This window comes from Bos mutus, chromosome 2, assembly GCF_027580195.1.
Source record: "Bos mutus isolate GX-2022 chromosome 2, NWIPB_WYAK_1.1, whole genome shotgun sequence".
NCBI lineage: Eukaryota > Metazoa > Chordata > Mammalia > Artiodactyla > Bovidae > Bos > Bos mutus.
The window spans coordinates 115,029,151-115,056,393 of NC_091618.1; the positions used below are offsets into that span (position 1 = coordinate 115,029,151).

The 27,243-nt window shown below is 35.4% G+C and overlaps 1 protein-coding gene across 5 annotated transcripts in view; it reads right to left on the reverse strand.

The window, feature by feature from the left end:
• LNPK (lunapark, ER junction formation factor) overlaps positions 1–27,243 on the reverse strand; it is a 98,895-nt gene that overhangs the window by 47,595 nt on the left and 24,057 nt on the right. For all 5 annotated transcript variants that reach the window (XR_011461726.1, XM_005910405.2, XM_070358762.1 and 2 more), the window contains 4 exons: positions 24,799–24,857; positions 20,668–20,708; positions 9,504–9,587; positions 9,373–9,424 (listed from right to left, as the gene is read on the reverse strand). Coding sequence is in view for 4 of the 5 variants with exons in the window: in XM_005910405.2 (XP_005910467.2) it covers positions 9,373–9,424; positions 9,504–9,587; positions 20,668–20,708; positions 24,799–24,857 (236 nt within the window). In the remaining variant the exon portion in view is untranslated. The remainder of the gene's footprint in view (positions 1–9,372; positions 9,425–9,503; positions 9,588–20,667; positions 20,709–24,798; positions 24,858–27,243) is intronic.

Genomic DNA, 27,243 nt, shown 5'->3' on the forward strand with positions numbered 1-27,243 from the left:
CCGTTGGACTGCAAGGAGATCCAACCAGTCTATCCTAATGGAAATCAGTCCTGAATATTCACTGGAAGGACTGATGCTGAAGCTGAAACTCCAATACTTTGGCCACCTGATGCAAAGAGCTGACTCATTTGAAAAGACCCTGAGCTGGGAAGGAGATCGAAAGCAGGAGAAGGGGATGACAGAGGATGAGACAGTTGGATGGCATCACCGACGCAATGGATATGAGTTTGAGCAAGCTCTGGGAGTTTGTGATGGACAGCGAAGCCTGGCGTGCTGCAGTCCATGGAACTGCAAAGAGTCAGACACGACTGAGTGACTGAACTGACAAGAAAAGTTAAAGCCACTTCTCAGGAGGAAAAGAAAAAAAAAAACTAGAAATAAGAAAATTATGAAGGAAAAGTCTCACTCGTAATGGCAAATATATAGTGGAGGAAGTGGATCAGTCACTTATAAAGCTAGTAGAAAGGATGAAAGGCAAAAGTAGTAAAATCATCTTATCTACAATAAGTAGTTAAGGGATACACAAAATTAAAAATGTGAAATATGACATCAAAAACATAAAATATGACGTGGGGGCTAAAAATGAAGGGCTTTGAGAAAGCATTTGAACTTAAACAAGATCATCACTTAAAACAGACAGCAATATATAATACATATACAGAAACAAATAAAAGTACAAAATACACACACAGAACAAAAAAAGAATCCAAACATAATGCTAAAGACAACCATAAAATCTCAAGAGAAGAAGAAACAGAGAAGAACTACAAAAACACCAGAAACAAATAACAAAATGGCAATACTTATATATAAATGGACAAAAATACTGTAATCAAAAGACAATGGATGGCTGAAGGGATTACAATATCAAGACCCATACATAAACTGTCTACAAGACACTTCAAATTTAAAGATACTTATAGATGTAAAGCAGAGGAATAGGAAAACATATTCCATACAAATGGAAATAAAAAGAAAGCTGGGTCAACAAGACATACATGAGAAAAAACCAGACTTTAAAGCAAAAATTGTAACAAGAAACAAAGGGCATTACACAAGGATAAACGGATGAATCTAACAAGTCATATCGCTTGTAAATATCTATGTGACCAACATAAAAGCATCTAAAAATATAAAGCAAATATTAACAGACATAAAAGGAGAGACAATAACACAATAATAATAGGGAACTTTAATGCCCCATTTACATCAATAGATAGAATAGCCAGACAAAAATCAATTTAAAACATTGGTCTTACATGACACATTATACCAGAAAGACTTTATATATAAATACACTAAGCATTCCATCCAAAAGCAGCAGAATACATTCTTTTCAATTGCACATTGAACATTCTCCAAGATCACATGCTTGGCCACAAAACAAGTCCCAATAAATTAAGAAGACTGAAATTATATCAAGCATCTTTTCTGACCACAACAGTATAAGACTAGAAAACAATTACAAGAAAAAAATAGAAAAATACAAACACACGGAGGCTAAGCAATATGCTACTAAACAACAAACTGGTCAACAAAGAAATCAAAGGGGAAATTAAAAAATACCTTGAGATAAACATACCTTGATATGTTTGATAAACATATCAAATCTATGGGGCACAGCAAAAGCAGTTCTAACAGCTAAGTTTACAATGATACAAGCCTACTTAAGAAATAAGAAAAACCTCAAGCAAACCATTTAACATTACACCTAAAGAAACTGGGGGAAAAAAACAATAAACAAAACCCCAAAGTTAGCAGAAGGAAGAAACTAAAAAAGATCAGAGCAGAAATAAATGAAACAGAAACTAAAAAATAATAAAGATCAGTGAAACTAAAAACTGATTCTTTGAAAAGATAAACAAAATTGATAAAACTTTAGCCAGACTCATCAAGAAAAAAAGACAGGACCCAAATAAATAAAAGCAGATAATAAAAGAAGTTACAATCAACACAACCAAAACACCACAGAAAGAATCATAAAAGATTACTATGAATAATTATAAGCCAATAAAATGCACAAAGGCTTCCCTGGTGGCTCAGTTGGTAAAGATTCCATCTGCAATGCAGGAGACCACCTGGAATGTAGAAGACCCGGGTTCGTTCCCTAGGTTGGGAATATGCCCTAGAGAAGGAAATGGCAACCCACTCCAGTATTCTTGCTTGGAAAATCCCATGAACAGAGGAGCATGGCAAACTACAGTTCATGGGGTTGCGAGAGTCAGACACAACTTAGCAACTAACCCACTACCACCACCACAAAATGCACAAAGCAGGAGAAATGGATGAACTCCCAGAAACATACACTCTTCCAAGACTGAATCATAAAGAAACAGCAAATACGAACAGACTATAGTTATCAATAATGAAATTGAATTGGTAATCAAACAAAACCCCAACAAAAGTCCAGGACCAAATGGCTTCACAGAGAATTCTATCAAACATTTAAAGAAGAGTAAATACCTATCCTTCTCAAACTATCCCAAAAAAAAGAAGGATCACTCCCAAATTCATTCCAACAGTGTTTCCTTTACGCTTATACCAAAATCAGATAAAAACACTATAAAAATATTATAAGCCAATACTCCTGGATAAACAAAGATGCAAAAATCTTCAATAAAATACTAGCAAACCAAATTGAAGAATACATTAAAAGGATCATACACCACAATCAAGTGGGGTTTATCCCAAGGATGCAAGGATGGTTCAATATCCAAAAATCAATCAATGTTATACACCATGTTAACAAGACAAAAGATAAAAAGATAAAAATCATGATTATCTCAATATATGTAGAAAAAGCATTTGACAAAATCCAACATCCATTTATGATAAAAACTCTCAACAAAATGGGTATGGTGGAAATATACCTCAATATAATAAAGTCCATATATGACATTCTGCTTATTTAACTTACATGCGGAGTACATCATGAGAAATTCTGGGCTGGATGAAGAATAAGCTGGAATCAAGACTGCTGGGAGAAATACCAAAAACCTCAGATATGCAGATAACACCACTCTTATGCCAGAAAGCGAAGAAGAACTAAAGACCCTCTTGATGAACGTGAAAGAGGAGAGTGAAAAAGTTAGCTTAAAACTCAACATTCAGAAAACTAACATCATGGTCTGGTCCCATCACTTCATGGCAAATAGATGGGGAAATAGTGGAAACAGTGATGACTTAATTTTGGGGGGCTTCAAAATCACTGCAGATAGTGACTGCAACCATGAAATTAAAAGACTCTTGCTCCTTGGAAGAAAAGTTATGCCAAACTACACAGCATATTAAAAAGCAGAAACATTACTTTGCCAAAAAAGGTCCACCTAGTCAAAGCTCTGATTTTTCCAGTAGTCATGTATGGATGTGAGAGTAGGACTGTACAGAAAGCTGAGTGCTGAAGAATTGATGCTTTTGAACTGCGATGTTGGAGAAGACTCTTAAGAGTCCGTTGGGCTGCAAGGAGATCCAACCAGTCAATCCTAAAGGAAATCAGTCCTGGTATTCACTGGAAGGACTGATGTTGAAGCTGAAATGCCAATACTTTGGCCATCTGATGCGAAGAACTGACTCAATGGAAAAGACCCTGATGTTGGGAAAGATTGAAGGCGGGAGGAGAAGGGGATGACAGGGGATGAGATGGTTGGATGGCATCACTGACTCAATGGACATGAGTTTGAGTAAACTCCAGGAACTGGTGATGGACAGGGAGGCCTGGCATGCTGCAGTCCATGGGGTTGCAAAGAGTCAGACACTACTGAGTGACTAAACTGAACTGATGACAAACCCACAGCTAAGACTCAGCAGAGAAAGCTGAAACCTTTTCCTCTAAGATTGGGAAAGAGACAAAAATACCCACTGTCACCACATTTACTCAACATGTATTGGAAGTCCCAGCCACAGCCATCAGACAAGAAAAAGAATCCAAATTGGAAGAGAAGAAATAAAACTGTCACTATTTGCAGAGAACATGATATTAAATATACAAAACCCTAAAGACATCACAAAAAAACTTTCAAGCCAACTTATGAATTCAATAAAGTTGAAGAATACAAATTTAATATATGGAAGTCTGTTTCATTTCTATACACTAATAATGTACTATCAGAAAGGAAAAAAATTAAGAAAACAATCACATTTATAACTGCATCAAAAAGAATAAAATAACTAGGAATAAATTTAAGTAAGAAGGTGAAAGACCTGTACTCTAAAAACTGTAAAATACTAATGAAAAAAATTGATAATGAAACAAATAAAAGGAAAGATATACCATGCTCATGGGTTGGAAGAATTAACACTCAAAATGTCTATACTACAAAAACCCATCTACAAATTCAATGCAATCTCTATCAAAATATCAATGGCATTTTACACAAAACTAGAAAAAATAATCCTAAAATTGATATGGAACCACAAAAGACTCCAAATAGGCAAAGAAGAACAAAGAGAGTTAGCATACTCCCAGAGTTCAAATTATACTACAGAGCTATAATAATCAAAGAGCTTCCCAGACGGCACTAGTGGTAAAGAATCCACCTGCCAATGCAGGAGACATAAGAGACATGGGTTTGATCCCGGGGTCAGGACGATCCCCTGGAGGAGGGCATGGCAACCCACACCAGTATTCCTACCTGCAGAATCCCATGGACAGAGGAGCCTGATGGGCTACAGTCCATGAGGTAGCAAACACTCAGACACAATTGAAGCAACTTAGCACGCATGCCAATGCAAGAGACACGGGTTCAGTCTCTGGGTTGGGAAGATCTCTTAGAGGAGGAAATGGCAACCCACTCTAGTATTCTTGCCTGGAAAATCCTATGGACAGAGGAGACTGACAGGCTGAAGTCCATGGAGTCACAAAGAGCCAGACACAACGAAGTGACTGAGCATGCATGCACACATACTAATCAAAATAGTGCAGTGCTCACAAAAGCAGTCACATAGATCAATGGAATGGAACAAAGCTCAGGAATAAGCCATGATTAGAGTCAATTAATCTACGACAAAGGAGGCAAAAATATCAAGTGGTGAAAGTCTCTTCAATAAATAGTGTTGGGAAAATTGGACAGTTAAACGCAAAAGAATCAAACTAGACCACTTTCTTATACCATATACAAAAATAAACTCAAAATCGATTAAAGACTAAAAATATAAAACCCTTGTAAGAAAACATAGGCAATAAATCCTGACAACAGTATATCTTTTTGTATCTATCTCCTCAGCCAAGCGAAACAAAAGCAAGAATAAACAAACAGGACTTATAAAACTAAAAACTTTTGCATAGCAAAGAAAAACAACAACAAAAGAAAAAGGCAACCTTTTTATTGGGAAAAGATATTTGCAAGTGATATATCCAACAAAGGGCTAATATACAAAATATACAAATAATATACACGACTCAATATCAAAAAACCAAGCAATCTGACTAAAAAATGGGCAGAGGAACAGAAGAAACATTTTTTCAAAGATGACACACAGATGACCAACAGAAACATGAAAAGTTGCTTAATGTCACTATCAGGGAAATGCAAATCAAAATCACGATGAGGTATCACCTCACACATGTCAAAATGGCTATTACCAAAAAGACAACAAATAAAAAGCATTGCCAAAGAGAAAAAGGAACCCTCTCATGTTGGTGGGATAAATTGGTGCAGCCACTATAGAAAACAATATGAAGGTTGCTCAAATAATAAAAAGAACAACCAGACGATCCTGCAATTCCACTCCTGGGTTTCTATTTGAAGAAAACAAAAACACTAATTTGAAAAGATATATGCACACCTATGTTCATGGCAATATTATGTCAAATAGCAAGATATGGAAGCAGACTAAGTGTCCACCCATAGATAGATAAAGAAAATATGGTATACATTTATGTATACAATGGACTACTACTCAGCCATAAAACAGAATGAAATCTTGCCATATGCAACAACATGAATGGACCTATGGGTTATTCTGGTAAGTGAAGTAAGTCAGGCAAAGAAAGGTAAAAACCAGATGATTTCACTTATATGTCATACCTATAAACCAAAACAAACAAAACAGAAACAGACTCAGATACAGAGAACAAACTGGTAGTTGCCAGAGAAATGGGGAGTTGGCAAATGGTCAAAATAGGTGAAGGAGATTAAAAGGTACAAACATCCATCCAGTCACATAATAAGTTTTGAGGATATAATATAATGTACAGCATGAAGAATATAGTCAATAATATGATAATAACTTTGTACGGTGACAGATGATTGCTATAGTTTCCAAGGAGAGCATTTTTAATGCATATAAATGTTGAATCACTATGTTGTACACCTGAAACCAATACTGTATGTCAACCATACTTCAGTAATTTTTTAAAAAATAAACACAAGAGATAAAAAGGGGGTAGGAGGCTGGCAGTCAGGTTAGTATTATGTCAGTAAATACTATATTCCTTTTAGTGCTAAACCTAAACAAATCAAAAAATACTATTCACAAATTTCATAATAAATCTTAGTATAATATACATTGTGTTAAGTCATTTCAGTCATGTTCAACTCTTTTCGACCCTATGGACTATAGCCCACCAGGCTTCTCTATCCATGGGCTTCTCCAGGCAAGAATACTGCAGTGAGTTGCCACGCCCTCCTCCAGGGGATCCTCCCGACCCAAGAATTGAACCCACGTCTCTTACATCTCCTGCACTGGCATGCAGGTTCTTTACCACTAGCGCCTCCTGGGAAGCCCATAATATGTATCATTTACACCTAATAATAAAAAATGAGAGAAAGCTATCTATTATACATGAATCTAAGTTCTGGTTTAGTAAACATTAAAGAAAGGTAGTAAAATAAGGACACCCCAATTAGATTCAGTTTGGAGAGCAGATCTGTTCAAGGGCCACATAATGTACATACAAACACCCTTTAGTAGTTTTTCCCCTTTCCTATTATATAAGCTCAGAAATAGGTGAAAGAAACAAAAGCGAAAAAAAGGAGGAGGGAAGAGAAAAGACTAACAGGGAGGGAGGGAGGGAGGAAAAAAGGAAGGGAGGGAGGGACTAACAATGGTTTAAAGCAAAGAAATAAAGACAAGTTTAAACTCACAGAAACACAGAACTTAAACATAAATAAAATGTATGACTAAGTCACCTATCAAAATAACAGTAACAAGATCAAAGTAACATGAAAACTGTAATTCTCAATAAGGGGAATAAAGTTGAGATATAGTTTATAATTTTTTTTAAATAGGGGGGAAAATTCCAAATAGTAATTAATATCTACAGATATTAATAAAGTTACGAATAAAGTTACAAATACTAGAATAGTGTACCCCAGAAAAAATACTTTAAAAAATAGATTATAAGCTTCTTAAGGTCAAAAGCCATACTATATTCATCTCTTTATTCCCCCTGGTGTCTACACATAAGAGTTATTTAATACCTTTTTTTAAGTGAACAATTCATTTGTATTATAGCTAAATGTTAATTTTCCCTAAAAGAATATCCAAAAGTAGTGCTTCAGGAATCCAAATCAGAGAGACCAGAGACGGTTTTTCTACAGTTACAATATGACATCATAAGAAAAAAAGTTTGAGTTTCAAAAGTTTCTAAGGAAAGATAAGTTCAGATTCTTAAATGAATTAATGCTGCCTAATTATTAATAAATGCTTAAGAAAGTCATACATATGTTCTTTTATAACGAGAGAAAATAGATTTAAAGTAACAGCATCAGCTTTCTGCAAAATATCACATTTTAAAAATACATTCATGAAGGTTATTTCAAAAGTATTTTTGTAAAGTTAGTTAATAGTTATATAAGTAAAAAGTATAGAAACCTGGCCTGCAGGCCACAATATTTTTTATAATTTCTAGTAAGAAGTATAAATTGTAAAAATATTTAAACTGATTATGAAAGTAGGTGTTACACTGTAAAATAATTTTCTTTTCTTCAGCCATGCCATGCAGCTTGCTGGATCTTAGTTCCCCAGCCAGGGACTGAACCCATACCCCCTGCAGTGGAAGTACAGAGTCCTAACCACTGGACCACCAGGGAATTCCCTAAGATTAATTTATTTTAATCATCTTTAAACTTTAACATAACTTTTGATAAACTTCTATATTCATCAAAAGAGCAGGCTAATATTTCTATTAACCAGAATTCTACTTATGAAAGATGGCAGAGATGAGATCCTTTCCACATTCCTCCACCAATTAGAACACCTAAAACTATTAAGGCTTATTAATACCCCTGGTCACTGTGGAAATTAATAAAAGTACTGACTTCTCAAAGTTCTAAATACCACCCTAACTTTATAAACCAGGCTCCAATTCTGATGATTTATAAGAGTAAAAATTAAATACAGTATATTCTGTATTGCAACAAAAGCCTTACAAACTACAGACATACCTCATTTTACAGTGTTTCACTTTATTGTGCTTTATGTATACTGAGTTCGTTTTTTCTTTTCTTTTTTTTACAAAATAAACTATACAAATTGAAGGTTTATGGCAACTCTGCATTATCAGATGATGATTAGCATTTTTTAGCAACAAAGTATTTTTTAATTAAGGGATATACATTTTTTTCTTGACATACTGCTATTGCACACTTAACAGACTACATTATGGTGTAAACATTACCTTAATATATACCAGGAAACCAAAAAATTCATGTGACTCACTTTATTACGATATTTACTTTTGGGGTGGTCTGAAACCAAACCTGCAATATCTCTGAGGTATATCTATGTATTATTATATTCTAGAGACGAGAACAAAAAGGGAAGCCAGTGCAAACTCAAAAATATCTTTTCACACACTAGTCATGGGAATTCTTTATATAATCACAATAATATTTTTTAAATTGCGTAATATTTAATGATATAATAGTAATGGTTTCACTAGTAATCTGGCAATATAACCTCAAAAAGAAAGAGTTAATGCTATTATATAGCAGTAATTCAATATTCTTCTCATTTCTAAATTATTTTCCTCTTCGTAACTAAAAGTGTTATTTTAGAAGAAACTCAAATTTGACAAAAATCTTCATTTAATTTCCTCAAAAATAAATCAGAAAAATGTAGGAATTTTCATAATAGCAGACATTCCAGGAGGCTCTTATTTAAAGGGGGGGGAATTACAAAATATTGGTGAAATCACTTAAATTTCAAAAGACTGTAACCAATTATATATTTAATCTCAATAGATAACATCTTTAATGAAAAATGAAATAAACTTACTGCCATCTACTTTAAGTCATATCTCAAATAACCAAATACAAATTAATATAAAAGCATTTTACATTTTTTCAGACCTCTATCACACTTTTGAACTCACTTGGGTAAACAGGGATCTTTCCAACAGCAGCAGCAGTTTCTACAAAGTTTATTTACCTTGTCCAGGTCTTGGAGTTACAGTTGCTCCAGCAGACGGTGGCTCAAACTCCTATCAAACACAGTAATGTTATTACAGTGTCCTACTATAATGGGCAATTTATAATAAAATGGTGATATCACAGCCTTACCTTTGCTTTCTTTGAATCTGGATCAAACCTTTCAAGAATTAATTTAGCTGTTTTATAAGTTTCTTTTTCCATGACTTCTTCAAGCTGCAAACAAAAATTTCCACAAATTGTCACATTTTAAAACATTCATACACTACATATTTTTATAAGTCCTATTCAAAAAGTATTCAAGTACAAGGCTTAAAATAAATAGCACATAATACATCCAGATAGCACGAAAGACTTCCTACATTCAAATAATAAAATTCAGAATTTAAAATGGCTTCTGACCTCTAATATGCTACTTGTATTCAACAGCTTTACTACAAGGAAATACCAAATATTGCTAATTGTTTACGTATAATGAGGAGAATAATTACATGCACCAACTTCAATAATGGAATGTGCAAAAATCTATCAGCCATCATTATTGGAAGTTATTAGACATGACAAGCAAATGACAGGCAATTCCTCAGATTTATTTCCTCATAGCACTTAATGCTATTAATTTAAAGAAGGTCGTTAGCCAAGAGCTTTACAAAATAAAATCTCTGTGCCAATTAGCTGCTGTCAGCATCGATTTTAGATTATTTATTAGCAGAAGCAATTAGCTTGCTGCAAATTCAGTGAAAACTCAGTAACTGGGAGAACAGCCATGCTCTCTCATGGAATTTCCTCAAATGACTTTAAAAGGTGAAGCTCTCCCTTTTTTACTTAGATTCAAACAACTTTAGAGGTAAAAAACAGAACACAGTAAGAATTTAAGTAAAAAAATTTTACTGAGTTCTATGCTCACACTAGTGACTATATTTAAAGCACTTCATTATTACAGCATTTTATTTACAATTCACTCAAGTCACTTTATGGCTTAATATGTGGGTTTAATTTCAAAAGTAATCACTAGTAAAGCATCATTTTAGCAGTTAAAGCCCAATATCAGAAAAAGTTTTACTTTAATACAAGACAGTCATAATTATGACAGATAGCTAATATACAGAATGAAAATTCTTTTGCAAAACTTGAAGAGGAATTTTCCTTTTCAGTGACCACTGACAGCCACTTAGATTCATTAAATGTCATGTTTATTACAAAGGACATTTATTTTAAAATGCAAAGCAGAGCACATTTACCAAGTTAAACTATAACTAAAATATGCTGCCACAATAGTAGTTAATAGATTTCTCATTAAAAACTCAATATAATATTTAAGAAGTAAAAGTGCTTAGATGAATGATTTATTATTAATCTTGGTTTAGTGAAACTACAACATTTTTCTAATTATTTCAAAATTATCATAAAGTCTTAAAACAAGCACATCTAAATTTCTGATGTAAAGAAAATGTTTGTAACATTACTTCTTTGCTAATGCTAAGTCGCTTCAGTTGTGTCTGACTCTGTGCGACCCCATAGACGGCAGCCCACCAGGCTCCCCTGTCCCTGGGATTCTTCAGGCAAGAACAATGGAGTGGGTTGCCATTTCCTTCTCCAATGCATGAAAGTGAAAAGTGAAAATGAAGTCGCTCAGTCATGTCCGTAGCAACCCGATGGACTGCAGCCTACCAGGCTCCTCCGTCCATGGGATTCTCCAGGCAGAAGTACTGGAGTAGGGTGCCATTGCCTTCTCCGAACATTACTTCTTTAGGGCTGGGGAAAAACTGGGAATGGGGACAGAAGGCAAGACATGATCTATCCCCAAATGAACATAATCTACATGAAATAGCAAAGAACTGAATCCCTGACCTTTACAAATTGAGTTTTGATAGTCCAGACCACTGTTATAACAACAGAATTATATGTAATAATGAAAGTGGTTTATATGTACACAATACAATAGCTACAATACTATATGTGATAAATGATCACTTAAAATATTGCTTGTACAACTAAGGAATTCAACTGTAGCTTTTATTCTACTTTGTACTCAGTCACCCAGTCATGTCCAATTCTTTGGGACCCCTTGTACTGCAGCCTGCCAGGCTCCTCTATCCATGGGATTCTCCAGCATGAGTACTGCAGTGGGTTGCCATTTCCTCCTCCAGGGGATCTTCTTCCTCACCAGGGACAGAACCTGCATCTTCAGCATCTCCTGCACTGGCAGGTGGGTTCTTCACCACTAGGACCACCTGCTGCTACTGCTGCTGCTAAGTCGCTTCAGTCGTGTCCGACTTTGTGCAACCCCATAGACAGAAGCCCACCAGGCTCCCCCTGGGATTCTCCAGGCAAGAACACTGGAGTGGGTTGCCATTTCCTTCCCCAATGCATGAAAGCAAAAAGTGAAAGTGAAGTCGCTCAGTCGTGTCCGACTCTTAGCGACCCCATGGACTGTAGCCTACCAGGCTCCTCCGTCCATGGGATTTTCCAGGCAAGAGTACTGGAATGGGGTGCCATTGCCTTGTCCACCTAGGAAGCCTCTTTATCCTACTCCAAATAACAAAATTTTACATGGGTCTAGTGGCTGATTTGCACAGCACAATTCTAGAGTAAGACTACAGCTAGGTTTAAAAAGAAGATTAGTTACAACTGTGATCTTTAAAACAATACACAAAACTAAAAACTAAAATGCCACTTTAACAAACGATTGTCGCTCCTAGTACATCATTCAGCAAATATTCATGCTTATGCCTATGTACATTAAAGTATCTTAAAATCATTCTAAAAAGCAAAAAATACAAATCCATTCTCTTTTGCATTTCAGTTCAGTCGCTCAGTCGTGTCTGACTCTTTGCGACCCCATGAACTGCAGCACACCAGGCCTCCCTGTCCATCACCAACTCCCAGAGTTTACCCAAACCCGTGTCCATCGAGTCAGTGATGCCATCCAACCATTTCATCCTCTGTTGTCCCCTTCTCCTCCTGCCCTCGATCTTTCCCAGCATCAGGATCTTTTCAAATGAGTCAGCTCTTCACATCAAAAATCTTTTTTCTTGTAATAGCTTAATTAACACATTTATTCCTACTACATTTTAAGCAAATAATCTGTTTCATATAGAGAGACATCTGATCAGTGGGAAGAATACAAACTTGAAACCACAGCATGAGAAAAGATCTAGGTTCAAAGTACATTTCCATTCTTAATTAGCTATAGAAAGACTTTAAGCAAATCTGTTAGCCCCAGTTTCTCCTTTTGTAAAGCTGAAGACATAATACTATTTTCTCATAACACTGTTGTGCAATTTAAATAATATAGGAGAGTCTACAATAGCACCTAACACAAAACACACAATCTTCAGAGATTACATCAATTTTTCAGAGTGGATCTGAAACAAGGTTTCAAACACGTTTTCAAGTCCCGACATATTAATACCAGGATTCAGGAATGAGAAATTGAATTCTCAGAATACCCAAAATTATAAATTACTCTGTATTCTTCAAAATATTTTACATACTTTAAATAATAATGAATGATGTAACAAAGAATGGATTGCTTTCCTGTGATATGATTATATTGAAAGTTTCAGAGTTTTTTATTTAATATAGAGAGGGAGTCCCTGGTTCAGTTCAGTTGCTCAGTCGTGTTCGACTCTGTGCGACCCCATGGACTGCAGCACGCCAGGCCTCTCTGTCCATCACCAACTCCAGGAGTTTACTCAAACTCATGTCCATTAAGTCGGTGATGCCATGCAACCATCTCATCCTCTGTTGTCCCCTTCTCCTCCTGCCTTCAATCTTTCCCAGCATCAGGGTCTTTTCAAATGAGTCAGCTCTTCACATCAGGTAGCCAAAGTATTGGAGTTTCAGCTTCAGCATCAGTCTTCAAATGAATATTCAGGACTGATTTCCTTTAGGATGGACTGGTTGGATCTCCTTGTTGTCCAATGGACTCTCAAGAGTCTTCTCCAACACCGCAGTTCAAAAGCATCAATTCTTTGGTGCTCAGCTTTCTTTATCATCCAACTCTCACATTCATACATGACCAATGGGAAAACCATAGCTTTGACCTTTGTTGGCAAAGTAATGTTTCTGCTTTTTAATATGCTGTCTAGGTTGGTCATAGTTTTTCTTCCAAGGAGCAAGCATCTTTTAATTTCGTGGCTGCAGTTACCATCTGCAGTGATTTTGGAGCCCCAAAGAATAGTCTGTAACTGTTTCCCCATCCCTGATGCTCTGTGGTAAAGAATCCACCTACCAATGCAGGAGATACAGGTTTGATTCCTGGTCCAGGAAGCTTCCACATGCCACGGGGTAGCTAAGCCCGTGCACCATAAGAACTGAACCTGTGCTATAGAGCCGGGAGCTGCAACTACTGAGCCCATGTACCACAAATACTAAAGCCTGAGCCTGTGCTCCTCAACGAGAGAAGCCACAGCAATGAGAAGCCTGTGTACTGCAAGTAGAGAGTAGCCTCCATTTGCTACAACTAGAAAAAAGCCTGTGCAGCAACAAAGACCCAGCACAGCCAAAAATTTAAATAAACAATATAAAAAAGAGAAAAATAAACACAAGATTGCTTATTTATTATGAATCAACATTATTTTGCCAAGCTTATATATTTTGAGAACATATAAATTTATTTCTACCTGATACAGAATTTCATCAGAGAACACTAAAAGAAGGGAACACTAACACAAAATGTCAATTTTTTTATTTTGAGAGATAATTCTATAATATTTAAATTATAATTCTTGAAATAAAATTTTAAAACACACAAAGCATTAATTGCCCTATCCAATATTCTTGATGCTTATTTCTTAATGAATATTCCACACGTAGAAAAATGTCTTTTGGGGTTTCCCTGGTGGCTCAGTGGTAAAGAATCCATCTACCAATGCAGGAGACACAGATTCAATCCCTGAGTCGGGAAGATCCCACATGCCTCAGAGCAACTAAGACCATGTACTACAACTACTGAGGCTGTGTTCTAGAGCCCAGGAGCCACATCTACTGAGCCCACATGCCTTACAGCCCATGCTCCATAACAAGAGAAGCCACTGCAATGAGAAGCCTGCATACTGCAACTAGAGAGCAGCCCCCGCTTGCCATAACTAGAGAAAAGCCCGCACAGCAACAAAGACCCAACGCAGCCAAAAATATATTAAAAAATAAAATTTTTTAAAAGAGAAAAATGTATTTTGGACTTCCCTGGTGCTCCATTTGTTAAGAATCCTCCTGCCAATGCAGGGGACACCAGTTTGACCCCTGGTCTGGGACGATCCCACATGCTACAGAGCAACTAAGCCGAAGCACCACGACCAGTGAAGCCCACAAACTGCAGCTACTGAAGACTGCATGCCCAAGAGCCCACGCTACACAACAAGAGAAGCTACTGCAACCAGAAGCCCACACACTACAATGAAGAGCAGCCCCTGCTCACTGCAACTAGAGAAAGCGCACACACAGCAAGGAAGACTCAGTGCAGCAGAAAATAAACACATAACATTTTCTTTAAAGACGTCTTTTGTTTTGCATTGACTTTGGTCAAATTATTAAAGAGTGTGCCCCAAAGCATCTTCAATTCACAGCTTTAGGGTACATGTTTCACATTTAAACACATATTTTTAAAATGATAAAATAATGTCTTGCTGTTGTTGTTCAGTCTTTCAGGCATGTCCAACTCTTTGCAACTCCATGGACTGAAGCATGCCAGGATTCTGTCCTTCATCATCTCCCAGAGTTTGCTCAAACTAATGGCCACTGAATCAGTGACACCATCCAACTATCTCATCCTCTGTCATCCTCTTCTCCTCCTGCCTTCAATCTTTCCCAGCATCAGGGTCCTTTCCAATGAGTCGGCTCTTCTCATCAGATGGCCAAAGTATTGGAACTTCAGCTTCAACATCAGTCCTGCCAATGAATATTCCGGGTTGATTTCCTTTAGGATTAACTGATTTGATCTCCTTGCTGTCCAAGGAGCTCTAAAGAGTCTTCTCCAGCACCACAGTTCAAAAGTGTCAATTCTTCCACATTCATCCTTCTTTATGGTACAACTCTCACACCCATACATGACTACTAGAAAAATCATACCTTTGACTATATGCATCTTTGTCAGCAAACTGATGTCTCTGCTTTTTAATACATTTCTAGGTATGTCATAGCTTATATTTCAAGGAGCAAGCATCTTTTAATTTCATGGCTGCAGTCACCAACCACAGTGATTTTGGAGCCCCAAAAAATAAAGTCTCTCACTGTTTCCATTGTTTCCCGATCTATTTGCCATGAAGTGATGAGACCAGTTGCCATGATCTTCATTTTTTGAATGTCAAGTTTTAAGCCAGTTTTTTCACTCTCCTCTGTCACCTTCATCAAGAGGCTCTTCAGTTCCTCTTTGCTTTCTGCCATTAGGGTGGGTGTCATCTGCCTATCTGAGGTTATTTATATTTCTTCTGGCAATCGTGATTCCAGGTTGAGCTTCATCCAGCCTCATTTCACATGATGTACTCTGCATATGAGCTAAAAAAGCAGGGTGACAATATATAGCCTTGACATACTTCTTTTCCAATTTTGAACCAGAAAATATTGTCTGCTTATCCTGATTTTAGTTTTGCTGTTGAAATCAATATTTTTTCTAATAATTCAGATTTTAAATTATTTTTTGATTTCACATAGGCATATTTCACAATAACACTAACTTCTCTCTCTGTATTTCTTCTGTTAAAGTATTTACAAAGATATGTAGCCTATAGTGAATATTCAAACACTGGAAAATGCCAGCAAATATTACTGGGTAATATAAAAATGTAACATTTGAAACTTCTAGTGAGGTTAATAGCCCCACACAGAATCATATGCTAAAATTGTCAATTTAAGGACTTCTTTTGCTTCCAAAATTTATTTCATGGAATGTCACTTTGTACAGGATTCTGTGCAGAGTATACTACAGTATACTGTGAGTGACATTCCATGAAATAAACTTTGGAAGCAAAAGAAGTCCTTAAAAAATAATAAATAAACTTACTAACATTTATTTGTAAGAATAACTCACTATTATAAGAGACAAGGCCCATAACATACTTGTAACATGGCCACAAAAGCAAGACTAAGTAGACTGTGCCACTTCTATGTGCTCTGTCCTGTCACCTGAAACGTCCACATTAACCTACAGCTCAGCATGTCAGCCGCTTTTGCTCCTGCTTTCAATTGGCAGTGGATTCTTTTGAACCAGTAACATTTGTAGTGATTGTTAAGTTTTAATTCTCAGAGAATTATAATACTTCTTCCCATGTTCCCAGTTTCTCAAACGATTCTCCTCAGGACTTGGAAAAATATAAATTGCCTGAGAAATGCCAGGAAGGACTTACCACACAGAAATACCTGTTCTACTCAGAAAAAAGCACAGAATTTTCATGAAGCCACTTAAAGAGGTCATTTTGACTCATGTTTTGCTGGATTTTGACTTTGAACTGTTTTAATGGAATGCTCATGGATACAGACGGATTATCTGTTGAACAGTGATTTTTTTTTTAAACTAAAAGTTAAAAAAAAAAAAAGACCACAAAATATGTGAGTGGCAAAATGTTCACATCTAGACTTGGGAGAGTTTTTAGGTAACTAAAGATTAATTCCTAGCTTTATTTTAGTAAGTAAATACTTAGATTAAGTCCTTAGATTTAAAACATTGTTTTAAAAGATTGTTCTTACTCATTTTCCTTTCTAAGTAATTTTTAATCAATTGATAATTCATGTTTACTATTACAAATTACACTTTCACATATTACAAATTACATTACAGATCTATCTAGATTAAAGAGATGCATCCCTGAGAAAACCACCTTCAATAAAATGTCAAGTAGTAAATACAATTTATATTAATTTTTTTAATGAAAGAGTTAAGAGTTGAGTAGTTTTAAACTAATAGGTATTTGTCATGTCAGTATATTTAAAGCTATAAATGTAGGGTAAAACATATGGTTACATTTTGTTTTTGCTGAAAAGCAATGTCCCTTCTTTCTCCTCTCATTACCAGTACAATCATTAGCTAACACTGTGCTCCTTACAAATTCACCCTTTAACACCCATTGTTCTAAACAAAATATAAAGTACTTCTGAAACAAAGCAGCTCTGGTGAGGGCTTGAGCATTAAAGACAAGGGACTAGTTCCCAATAGCAACAGTACTGTAACCTCTAACAATCAATTTAACGTAAACTGTGTTCCCTTAGAGTGCAGCCAACTTATTTTTCTCTAATCATACTGCAAGAGAAATGCCATTCTGAACTATTCTGTAATACTGATGCCTCATAAACCATTTATACATACAAAACAACTGAACTTTTAACTGAATTTCCCAACTGGCAGACCTAGATGCACATTTTCTATTTTGCGATTCCATCAAGGGTTATTTAAGAAGTAAATAGCTTAGTTTGCTCTCTCGTAGAATTGTCTAAGTCTGTTCTGTTCCTCTACTGATAATTTTTCCCCAATCATGTGTTCTCTAAGATTCTGTTTTCTGGTCATGTAATTCCACTGACATTGAATCAGCTTCTCATCACTTAGAACTTTTTTTTTTTCCTTTTTTCTTTTGTCTTCCTCTTTGCCTTTTCTATGTTAATCAGTATTTCTCCATTTTGGTACAAGTAGGGCTTGGCTTTCATCAACACTATCAGATATTCTTCATCACATCAGCAAACCAATCATATCACAACTTCTATATTATTGAGAATCGTTGGCATTTCCTCATTTTGAACTTCTGGCTGTTCCATAACATGCAAAATGCCAGAAATATAATAAGATACAATGGGAATATGTTTACAACTCAATTTAGGACCATCAAAAATGTCAATGCAATTTTGATAAATACCTCACAGAACACTGAGAGACATCAAACAAAAAAAGATTAAGGAATCCTTTCAAAATTAAAGCTTCTTTATTTTTCAGGTACGTAAATCCCTTGACTAGTGTTGTCTTTTCTTATCAATTCACAGAACAATTTTTAACATTAACCTTAACCTTCATAACTTTTATTAGTTTCATCCATAATTGTTACTTATTACATTGTTGTTGTTGTTCAGTCGCTAAGTAGTGTCTGACTCTTTGCCACTCCATGGACTATAGGACACCAGGCTCCTCTGTCATCCACTATCTACCTGAGTTTGCTCAAATTCATGTCCATTGAGCCGGTGATGTCATCCAACCATGTTCTCCTCTGACACCCTCTCTCTTCTCCTTTTGCCTTCAATCTTTCCCTCAATCAGGGTCTTTTCCAATAAGTCAGTTCTTCGTATCAGGCGGCCAAAGTATTGGAGCTTCGGCTTCAGCCTCAGTCCTTTCAATGAATATTTAGGGTTGATATCCTTTAGAATTGACTGGTTTGCTCTCCTTGCAGTTTGCTCTCCTTGCAGGGACTCTCAAGGGTCTTCTTCAGCAACAGTTTGAAAGCATCAATTCTTCAGTGTTTAGCCTTCTTTCTGGTCCAACTCTCACATCAGTACGTGACTACTGGAAAAACCATAGCTTTGACTACACTGACCTTTGTCAACAAAGTGATGTCTCTGCTCCTTAACAGGCTATCTAGGTTTGTCACCACTTTTCTTCCAAGGAGCAAGTATTTTTTAATTTCATGGCTGAAGTCACCATCCGCAGTGATTTTGGAGCTCAAGAATATAAAATTTGTTACTGCTTCCTCTTTCTCCCCTTTTATTTGCCATGAAGTGATGCGGCCAGATGCCATGATCTTAACTTTTTTTAATGTTGAGTTTCAAGCCACCTTTTTTACTCTCCTCTTTCATCCTCATCAAGACGGTCTTTAGTTCTTCTTAAACTTCTGCCATTAGAGTGGTATCACCTGCATATCTGATGCTGCTGATATTTCTCCTAGCAATCTTGATTCCAGCTTCTGATTTATCCAGCCCAGCATTTCACATCGTGTACTCTGCATATAAGTTAAATAAGGAGGGTGACAATATACAGCCTTGTCATACTCCTTTCCCAATTCTGAACCAGTCAGTTCTAACTGTCACTTCTTGACCTGCATACAGGTTTCTCAGGAGGCAGGTAAAGTGATCTGGTAATCCTATCTCTTTAAGAATTTTCCACAGTTTGTTGTGATCCACACAGTCAAAGGCTTCAGCAGAGTCAATGAAGCAGAAATAGATGTTTTTCTAGAATTCCTTTGCTTTCTCTATGATCCAACGGATGCTGCCAATTTGATCACTGGTTCTTCTGCCTTTTCTAAATCCAGCTTGTACAACTGCAAGTTCTCAGTTCACATACTGCTGAAGTCTAGCCTGAGGGATTTTGAGCATTATCTTGCTAGCATGTGAAATAAGAGCAACTGTATGGTAGTTTGAACATTCTTTGGCACTGTCCTTGTTGGGATTGGAATGAAAATGAACCTTTTCCAGTCCTGTGGCCTCTGCTGAGTTTTCCAAATTTGCTGGCATATTGAATGCAGCACTTTAATAGCATTGGGTTTTAGGATTTTAAATAGCTCAGCTGGGACGTTAGACTAAATTACATTAAACTGATTTTGCATATGATTAAATATCATTAAATAAGTTTCCATATAACATGATACTCCTGTCAACTATCATTTTTATATTTCAAAAATAATTATGCGAAAAAAGTATATATAAATTCAAGTCAAACACCAAGTTCAATTTACTTAGTAAAACTAATAAATATCAACCTCTAAATATCTGAAGTCCTTCCTCTCTCTTGGTCCTTGTCTTTCCAACCCATCTGAAGGATGCATTTAACTGGCCCCACAATAGATGCCCATGTAATTAGAACTGCTGATAGAATGGACAATGACACAGAACGACAATGGAAGAAATCAAATAAGAAATATTCTCTTCCCCACCCCCACCTTTTCTTTAGGGTTATTTTTCTTTTTTCATTGTTAAATTTCTTTTATAGCCAATCCTCTTGATTCCCCTCTCTCTCAGCCTTATTATGTCAAAAAAAATCTGAGAACTGACATGATGTTTGGTCCTTTTTTGGCCCTAATAATAAATCTAGATATTCACCTTTTTACCCCTCTGCCTCATTTAGTGCTCCAAAATGATTCATTTACTAACTTCTCAGCTTCCAACTGACATGGACTCTGAGAATCTCGTAAGTCCACCTAACTACTTTTTCCTGTCAATCATTATTTACTAGCAAAAATATTCATAATTTAGCTTCACCATTAAATTGCTATTTAAAAGCATACGTGTTCCTTGGAGAGTCATTACTTACAGCATATAAACATTAATTATTCAGTCCTTAATTCATTAGCTTTATACAAATTAACTTAAATAAAAGTTAACTTACTATTTTTTTCTTCTGGGATTTTAAATCATCCAATGCTTCATCTAGAAAACAAGATTTAAACCAAAACTAAATCAGATACTAAGATGCTCAAGATACAAGAAAAAAATCACGTCAAATGATATACATTAAGCAACTGCAAGAAAACATTCTCATTTTAGGATTTTTCACTGATGTGTACAAACAGAAGTTATCTCATCTTTACCCACATATATTTTATATGTTTGCCTATATTATATACTACAAGCTCAGCTGGGAAAAAATGGACTTTACATAGAATAAAACACTTTCCCCAAATGTAAAAAAATATATATTTTTAAATATTTTCAGAAACATTACTTTCTATAATTTCTCCTTCCTTTCAACATCCCACTCACTGATTCTCTTTTTATACATTGGTTATAAAAATGTTCTTTTTATTTATAAGGAAAGAACATTTTATTAAGCTATTTGATCTCAAGAAAATGAGCACTAAAAAGAAAACCTTTGCAAACCTACAGTATTATACCTGAGGAGGGACTTGAAAAGGAAGATGATACTAATTACTTTTCAAAAATTAAACTTTTCCAAGATTTGCATGCTTAGTTAGGTTGCATTGGTAGAACATAAACAATTATTTCAAAGAATATAATTTATGTAATTTATGAACATCAGTATCTGCTTTACAAATTTATTTTAGGTTTCTAGTTTTTCTCTAGAAATATTGAACTAGCATAAATAGGAATACTATCCCAGGGAGAAAGAAGAGACTTAAAACTTGATTTAAACATTTTACCACCATATGTAAAATAGATAGCCAATGGGAATTTGCTGTATGGCTCAGGAAACTCAAACAGGGGTTCTGTATCAATCTAGAGGGGTGGGATGGGGAGGGAGATGGGAGGGAGGTTCAAAAGGGAGGGGATATACGTATAGCTATGGCTGCTTTAGGTTGAGGTTTGACAGAAAACAACAAAATTCTGTAAAGCAATTATCCTTCAACCAAAAAATAAATTTTTAAAAATTTTACCAAATAGAATTTAAATAATTGTTCTTAATTTTTCGTTAAATTTACTTACAAAATTATCTCTTCATTGAAGTTTTGGAGTAGCAAACATCTAAATATCAATTCAAATAATATTATTTACATACAAATTCAAAGAAATATAAACTTCTGAAAAGATGATTTTACTATATTTTTTCCAAAATGTATTAGGTAGTCTTTAATGTTATAGCTGACTTATTACTGAAAGGAGAAAAAAACTACTGACATCTTTAAAGAGAACAATCATCTTTACTTAGATAAAGTGAAGTCGAAAGTGAAGTTGCTCAGTCGTGTCCAACTCTTTGCAACCCCATGGACTGTAGCCTACCAGGCTCCTCTGTCCACGGGATTTTCCAGGCAATAGTACTGGAATGGATTGCCATTTCTTCTCCAGGGGATCTTCCCGACCCAGGGATTGAACCTGGGTCTCCCGCATTCCAGACAGACGCTTTACGGTCTGAGCCACCAGGGAAGCCCTTACTTAGATAAGACCAAGCCAAATATTTAGCCTCTAATGCAGAGATCAGCAAACTTTTTCTATAAAGGGCCAGACAGCAAATGGCTTTATGGACCAAAAGGCAAAATTAAGTAGGCAATTTTAAAGCAAAAGAGTAAATGAATTCCCACAAAACTTTTAATGACAAAATTCAAATATAATAATAATTGTGGTCAATTGTTCATAACATAGGTCTACCAATGAAAAGAAAAATTTTAGGAGGTAGGTGGGGGGATAACATTTCACTTAATTGAGATTCAAAATTAGTATCCCCTACCAACAAAAATGATTGCAAAAGTCAATCTGTTAGTTTATCTGTAATGAGATTTCAAACATTTTATTTTTGAAAATTTTTTCACATAGATAGGTGCTGCTAAATATTTAAATCAATCGATAACCACATGATTTTAATTGAGCATATTCACTGTGTGAAGGGCATTTATAAAATTCTTTAGATTCTTCTCTTGATATTTGTCTTTATTATGTCACTGCAAATTAATCACTTTCAGTTAAATGGATTTTGAAATATGGAAATTTCCTTTGTACTTGCATGAGGTGTGAAAAACACTGCTGGAACTGCAGTTTGAGCTCATATAATATAGCTGCTACAAATCTGTGTGGGAATGGAGATCTTCTTAACTTTTCATAGCACTTTTTAAAAAATTACTTTTTGTCATTAAATTGTTATTTGCTTTCTAAATCACTTTTATAGCACTATAGGTTTCACATATGAGGACTGTTTCACCTTGTAATCTTAGGCTGAGTTCATTAAGAACCATTATCAAGTCTGCAAGACCTAATTTCCAAAGCCCAGTTCATTCACAATGATTAAAGGCAGTTTGCCTCAGAAACATTTCGATCCTGGTCGAGCTCAAAATATCATAATAAAACTTTACTACTATTACTAATCCATCCAACTGCTTCTATTTCTTTTATTTATTTGACTGTGTCAGGTCTTAGTTGTGGCACGCAGGATCTTCACTGCATCATGGAGGACCCTTTTTTGCGGCACACAGACTCCCTAGTTGTGGCTTGCAGGCTTCGTAGTTGCAGTGCATGGGCTTAATTGCTCCGTGGCAAATGGGATCTTGGTTTCCCAACTAGGGATTGAACCTGCACCCCTTGCATTACAAGGCAGATTCTTAACCACTGGGCTACCAGGGAAGTCCCCCCACTTCTATTTCTGATAAAAGATCATATAACTGATGATGATTAAGTCTGTGAGAGCACATGAAGTTCCCCACTGACTATATGAGTTCAATAACCCATGACAGGTTCAAATATGCTCTGCAAGTATTGATACCTGCTGTTGAGTAACAAAGTAAATAACCACGGAATTTAAACACCTCACAGTTTCATGAGCTTTGTAAATTAACCCACTAAGCCTTTTTCTGCTTCACACATATTTTTACCACAACAGTTGTAAATGAATCTCAGCAGAGTCCATTTCAGGTTGTATTAAATTAGTGCTTTTTCAACTTCTTTAAAAAAATTCTCTCCCAGCATGTTCTCCACAGACTGTTTACAGAGGCTAATTCTTGCTGTATCAGTAACATGTGTCAACTCATCAAGAACCAATGACAGGGAATTTCCTAGCAGTCCAGTGGTTAGGACTCAGCACTTTCACTGCAATGGTCCAGGTTCAATCTCTGATCAGGGAACTGATCCCACAAGCCAAATAGTGTGGCCAAAAAAGAAAAAAAAGAGCCAACTGACAATCACTTGAAATCATCTGTCTTGTTTTTAAATGTTGCTATGTTTAGGAACATATTGGAATTATGGACATAATGTTATATAACATATTCATCCATATGAATATATGAACATGATGGAACTATGTTGCTTCCAGTGTTCTTAACTCTTCAACCAATTGTTCTTGCTAAAAAGGCTACTAGCCAAGTAAGGATTTTCCCTAAATACGTGTTTTTCATCTGCTGCAATTACATAATTTAATTAACTCACAACTGGTAAATAGCTATCTTTACTTCAGAAATAAGCCACTGAGAAACTTACTTTGAAGTTCCATTTTCACTTTTTATTTTTATGAAGAAATTCTTCTATGATGAGATATCCCATTTTAAATGTTCTAATTTTTCTAACATTGCTTTTCTGTGTGTTGGGAATATCATGATGAATAGTTAACATGGTAGTCAATATATATGTGTATTCTTTTAGTATAATTATACCGTCAATGCATAAAAAGTACAATGCTTTGTGTTTTGGTAATAATACATTCCACACTACTGTGAGACTGAAAGGAATAGACGCAACTAATAGAATAAATCAAAAGATGTTTAACTATATTTTACTCCCTAATAACATAAATTTTCTATAAAGATAACCAGTATAATTTCTCTTCACCTAAAGAAATGACTTATTTTGTGTATTGAGTAAAAAAAATTCTAAATGGACAAGACAGAAATAATACAACTGAAAAATAGAACCAGTTTTATCATTCATAAACTTTCTTATGCTTTAAAGTGAACAACTTCTCAATATTTACCACTGTCATTTCAGTATACCATTTCATAACCTGTCATTCAATTACAAACCAATGCACCATATAAGATGGGTTTTTTAAATGTATTTATAAAAACTTCAAAATTAAACTTACTATTTCTTTCTGTTCTCTTGGAAAAGAAGAAAATAAGCACTGTTCTTATGCTCCAGATGCTATAGAAGAAGCAAAAATCGGAAACAAAAACCATAATTAGGAGACATGGATTAGAAGCCACATTAAATGAAAACAAATACACATTTCTAATTACAGTCAGAGACAACGTTTCCCTTTGTATTTTGAAAATAAAAAAGCACTCCTTTCAGAAGCCACCAGAAATCTACCTGTGCTTTCAAAGGAGGAATTCTCAATCTAAAATTCACGGACCTCCTGATGGTCCCTCCAAATTGTGAAATTGCCTTTGTGCACCTAAGTGCCTTTCTCTGGAGGGACCGTTGCCCTTATCATTCTCAAACGGATCTATGAATCCTCCAAAAGATTATGAACAAATTATAAAATTCCTTCTTACTAGGTAAACATGAACTCTAAAACTTTATCTATTTCTATACATTAGGAAAAACACATTTTACAAATCCAGAGCATTATACAAATGTAAGTTGATACTCCTTCCCTGTTATTGAATATTAGAGGGAACTTTACCAAATAAGCTATCTTGAGAAAAAACAAAATATTACAATCAAATAAATAATTGACAAGTAAATTCAGCTAAACATCTCCTTTCATAAATTTTGTGAGTAATTCTTTAGGCTTTACATTAGTAAGACATCAAATGATATTAAGAGAATTAAAAGAAAATCGAAGAATGATCCTCATCACAGACTTGCCCAGGTCATCTCTTAAATTCAATGTAAATAAACCAAATTCCTTTCTCCATAGAACATATCAGAATAAGTATACAAACATTATCATTTTATAAAAGAAATACATTGTATCTATATGTAAATTCAAATAATAAGTATGAAAACTAGTTCTTCACTCTGAAATACATCATTGCTATTCCTGGAATCAGCCTTCAAGGTCACCACCAGTGAACTCTGTCTCCTGGTATTCACAACTCTGAACTTTGTGTAGCCCTCTCTCACCAGCGTTGGTCTGTGTGACCAATAGCATACGACAGAAGTGATAGTATGTCACTTCAAGATTAGGTTATAAAAATACACAGTTTCCATCTCAGGCCTCTTCAGCTTGCTATCTTTCTCTCTTGGATTACTCACTCTGAGAGAAGCCAGCTGCTATGACATGAAGACCTTCAGGGAACTCTACAGAAAAGCCCATTTCATGAGAACAGAGGTCTCTGGCAAACAGCCAGGAAGGAGCTGAGTCCTGCCAACAACTACATGTGTGAGCTCAGAAGTAAATTCTCTAGCCTTAGTTAAGCCTTGAGATGATGATTGTAGCCCCAGCCAATAGCTTAACTGCAATTTTTATATGAAAAAAGACCCTGGGCCAGAACCATCCAGCTAATAAGCTGCTCCCACATTCTGCCCCTCAAGAACTGAAAGAGAAAATAAACATTTGTTAAGCTACAAAGTTCTGGGGCAATTTGTTACATAGCAACAGATAACTAGTACATGTTTTTTGTATTATGACAATTTATTTTTATGATATGAAAACACCAAAATAACCAGCAGCAGATTCCTGCATAGTACTTGGACAACTACCCTAGTACTAAAAAAAAAAGACACTGGCCTTCTTTATCCAGGGAAGGGAGATGAAAAAAAAGGTTAAACATACAACTCACAACCCTCAAAGATTCTACAAGAGTAGAAAAGTCCCATAATATTTCCCCACTGCAAATCCACTGAAACAGCAGCAAACTGAGAGATGATTTGGGGGTGGGGAAAAAAAAAAAGTACAGAGGAAGAAAACAAGACACAGGAGAAGGAACTGCAGAGATAAAGACTAAAACTCTGTAGGAAATCTATTAATTTTCTTAAATGGTAGATATCTGTAAAAGTATATGTAATTTTCAAAGTGTAAAAGTTGTAAGAATGAAAATACAGTCCCTTACTTCATAATAAAACTTACTAATACCCCTTTGTGGACAACAAATTCTTCTTTTGGTTTTTATCAGAACAACTGGTGGAGAAAAGGAGCTGTCAAACAATACACATTTCTAACTGTCAAGTCTTTAAGACTTAAAAAGACAGACTATAATACAGTTAGCTATTTTTTAAAGAGAAGTTAAATGAAATTCTTTTAAATAGCTAATTCTTTAAAATAAAATTTAGGAAAAGAACTAAAGTACTTCTGGAATATGTGTTCTAGTTATCCCAATAAAGATGTTGCACTCCCAATAATTAAACATAACTTATGACAATACAATAACTTGTTTGTCAAGATATTAAGGATATTTCTACTGACTCCTATACTTTGAGAATAGTGGCATAGTCTCCATTTGCCCCTTCTCGGAAATCATCCAAACAGAAGGGAAACAAAAACACAAATTCATTTTCTGATAAAATTAAGATAAGCTAAAACTCATCTCTCAAAATATGTGAATGGGCTCCCCAAAACAATAGAGATCATGCTGGGGCTCAA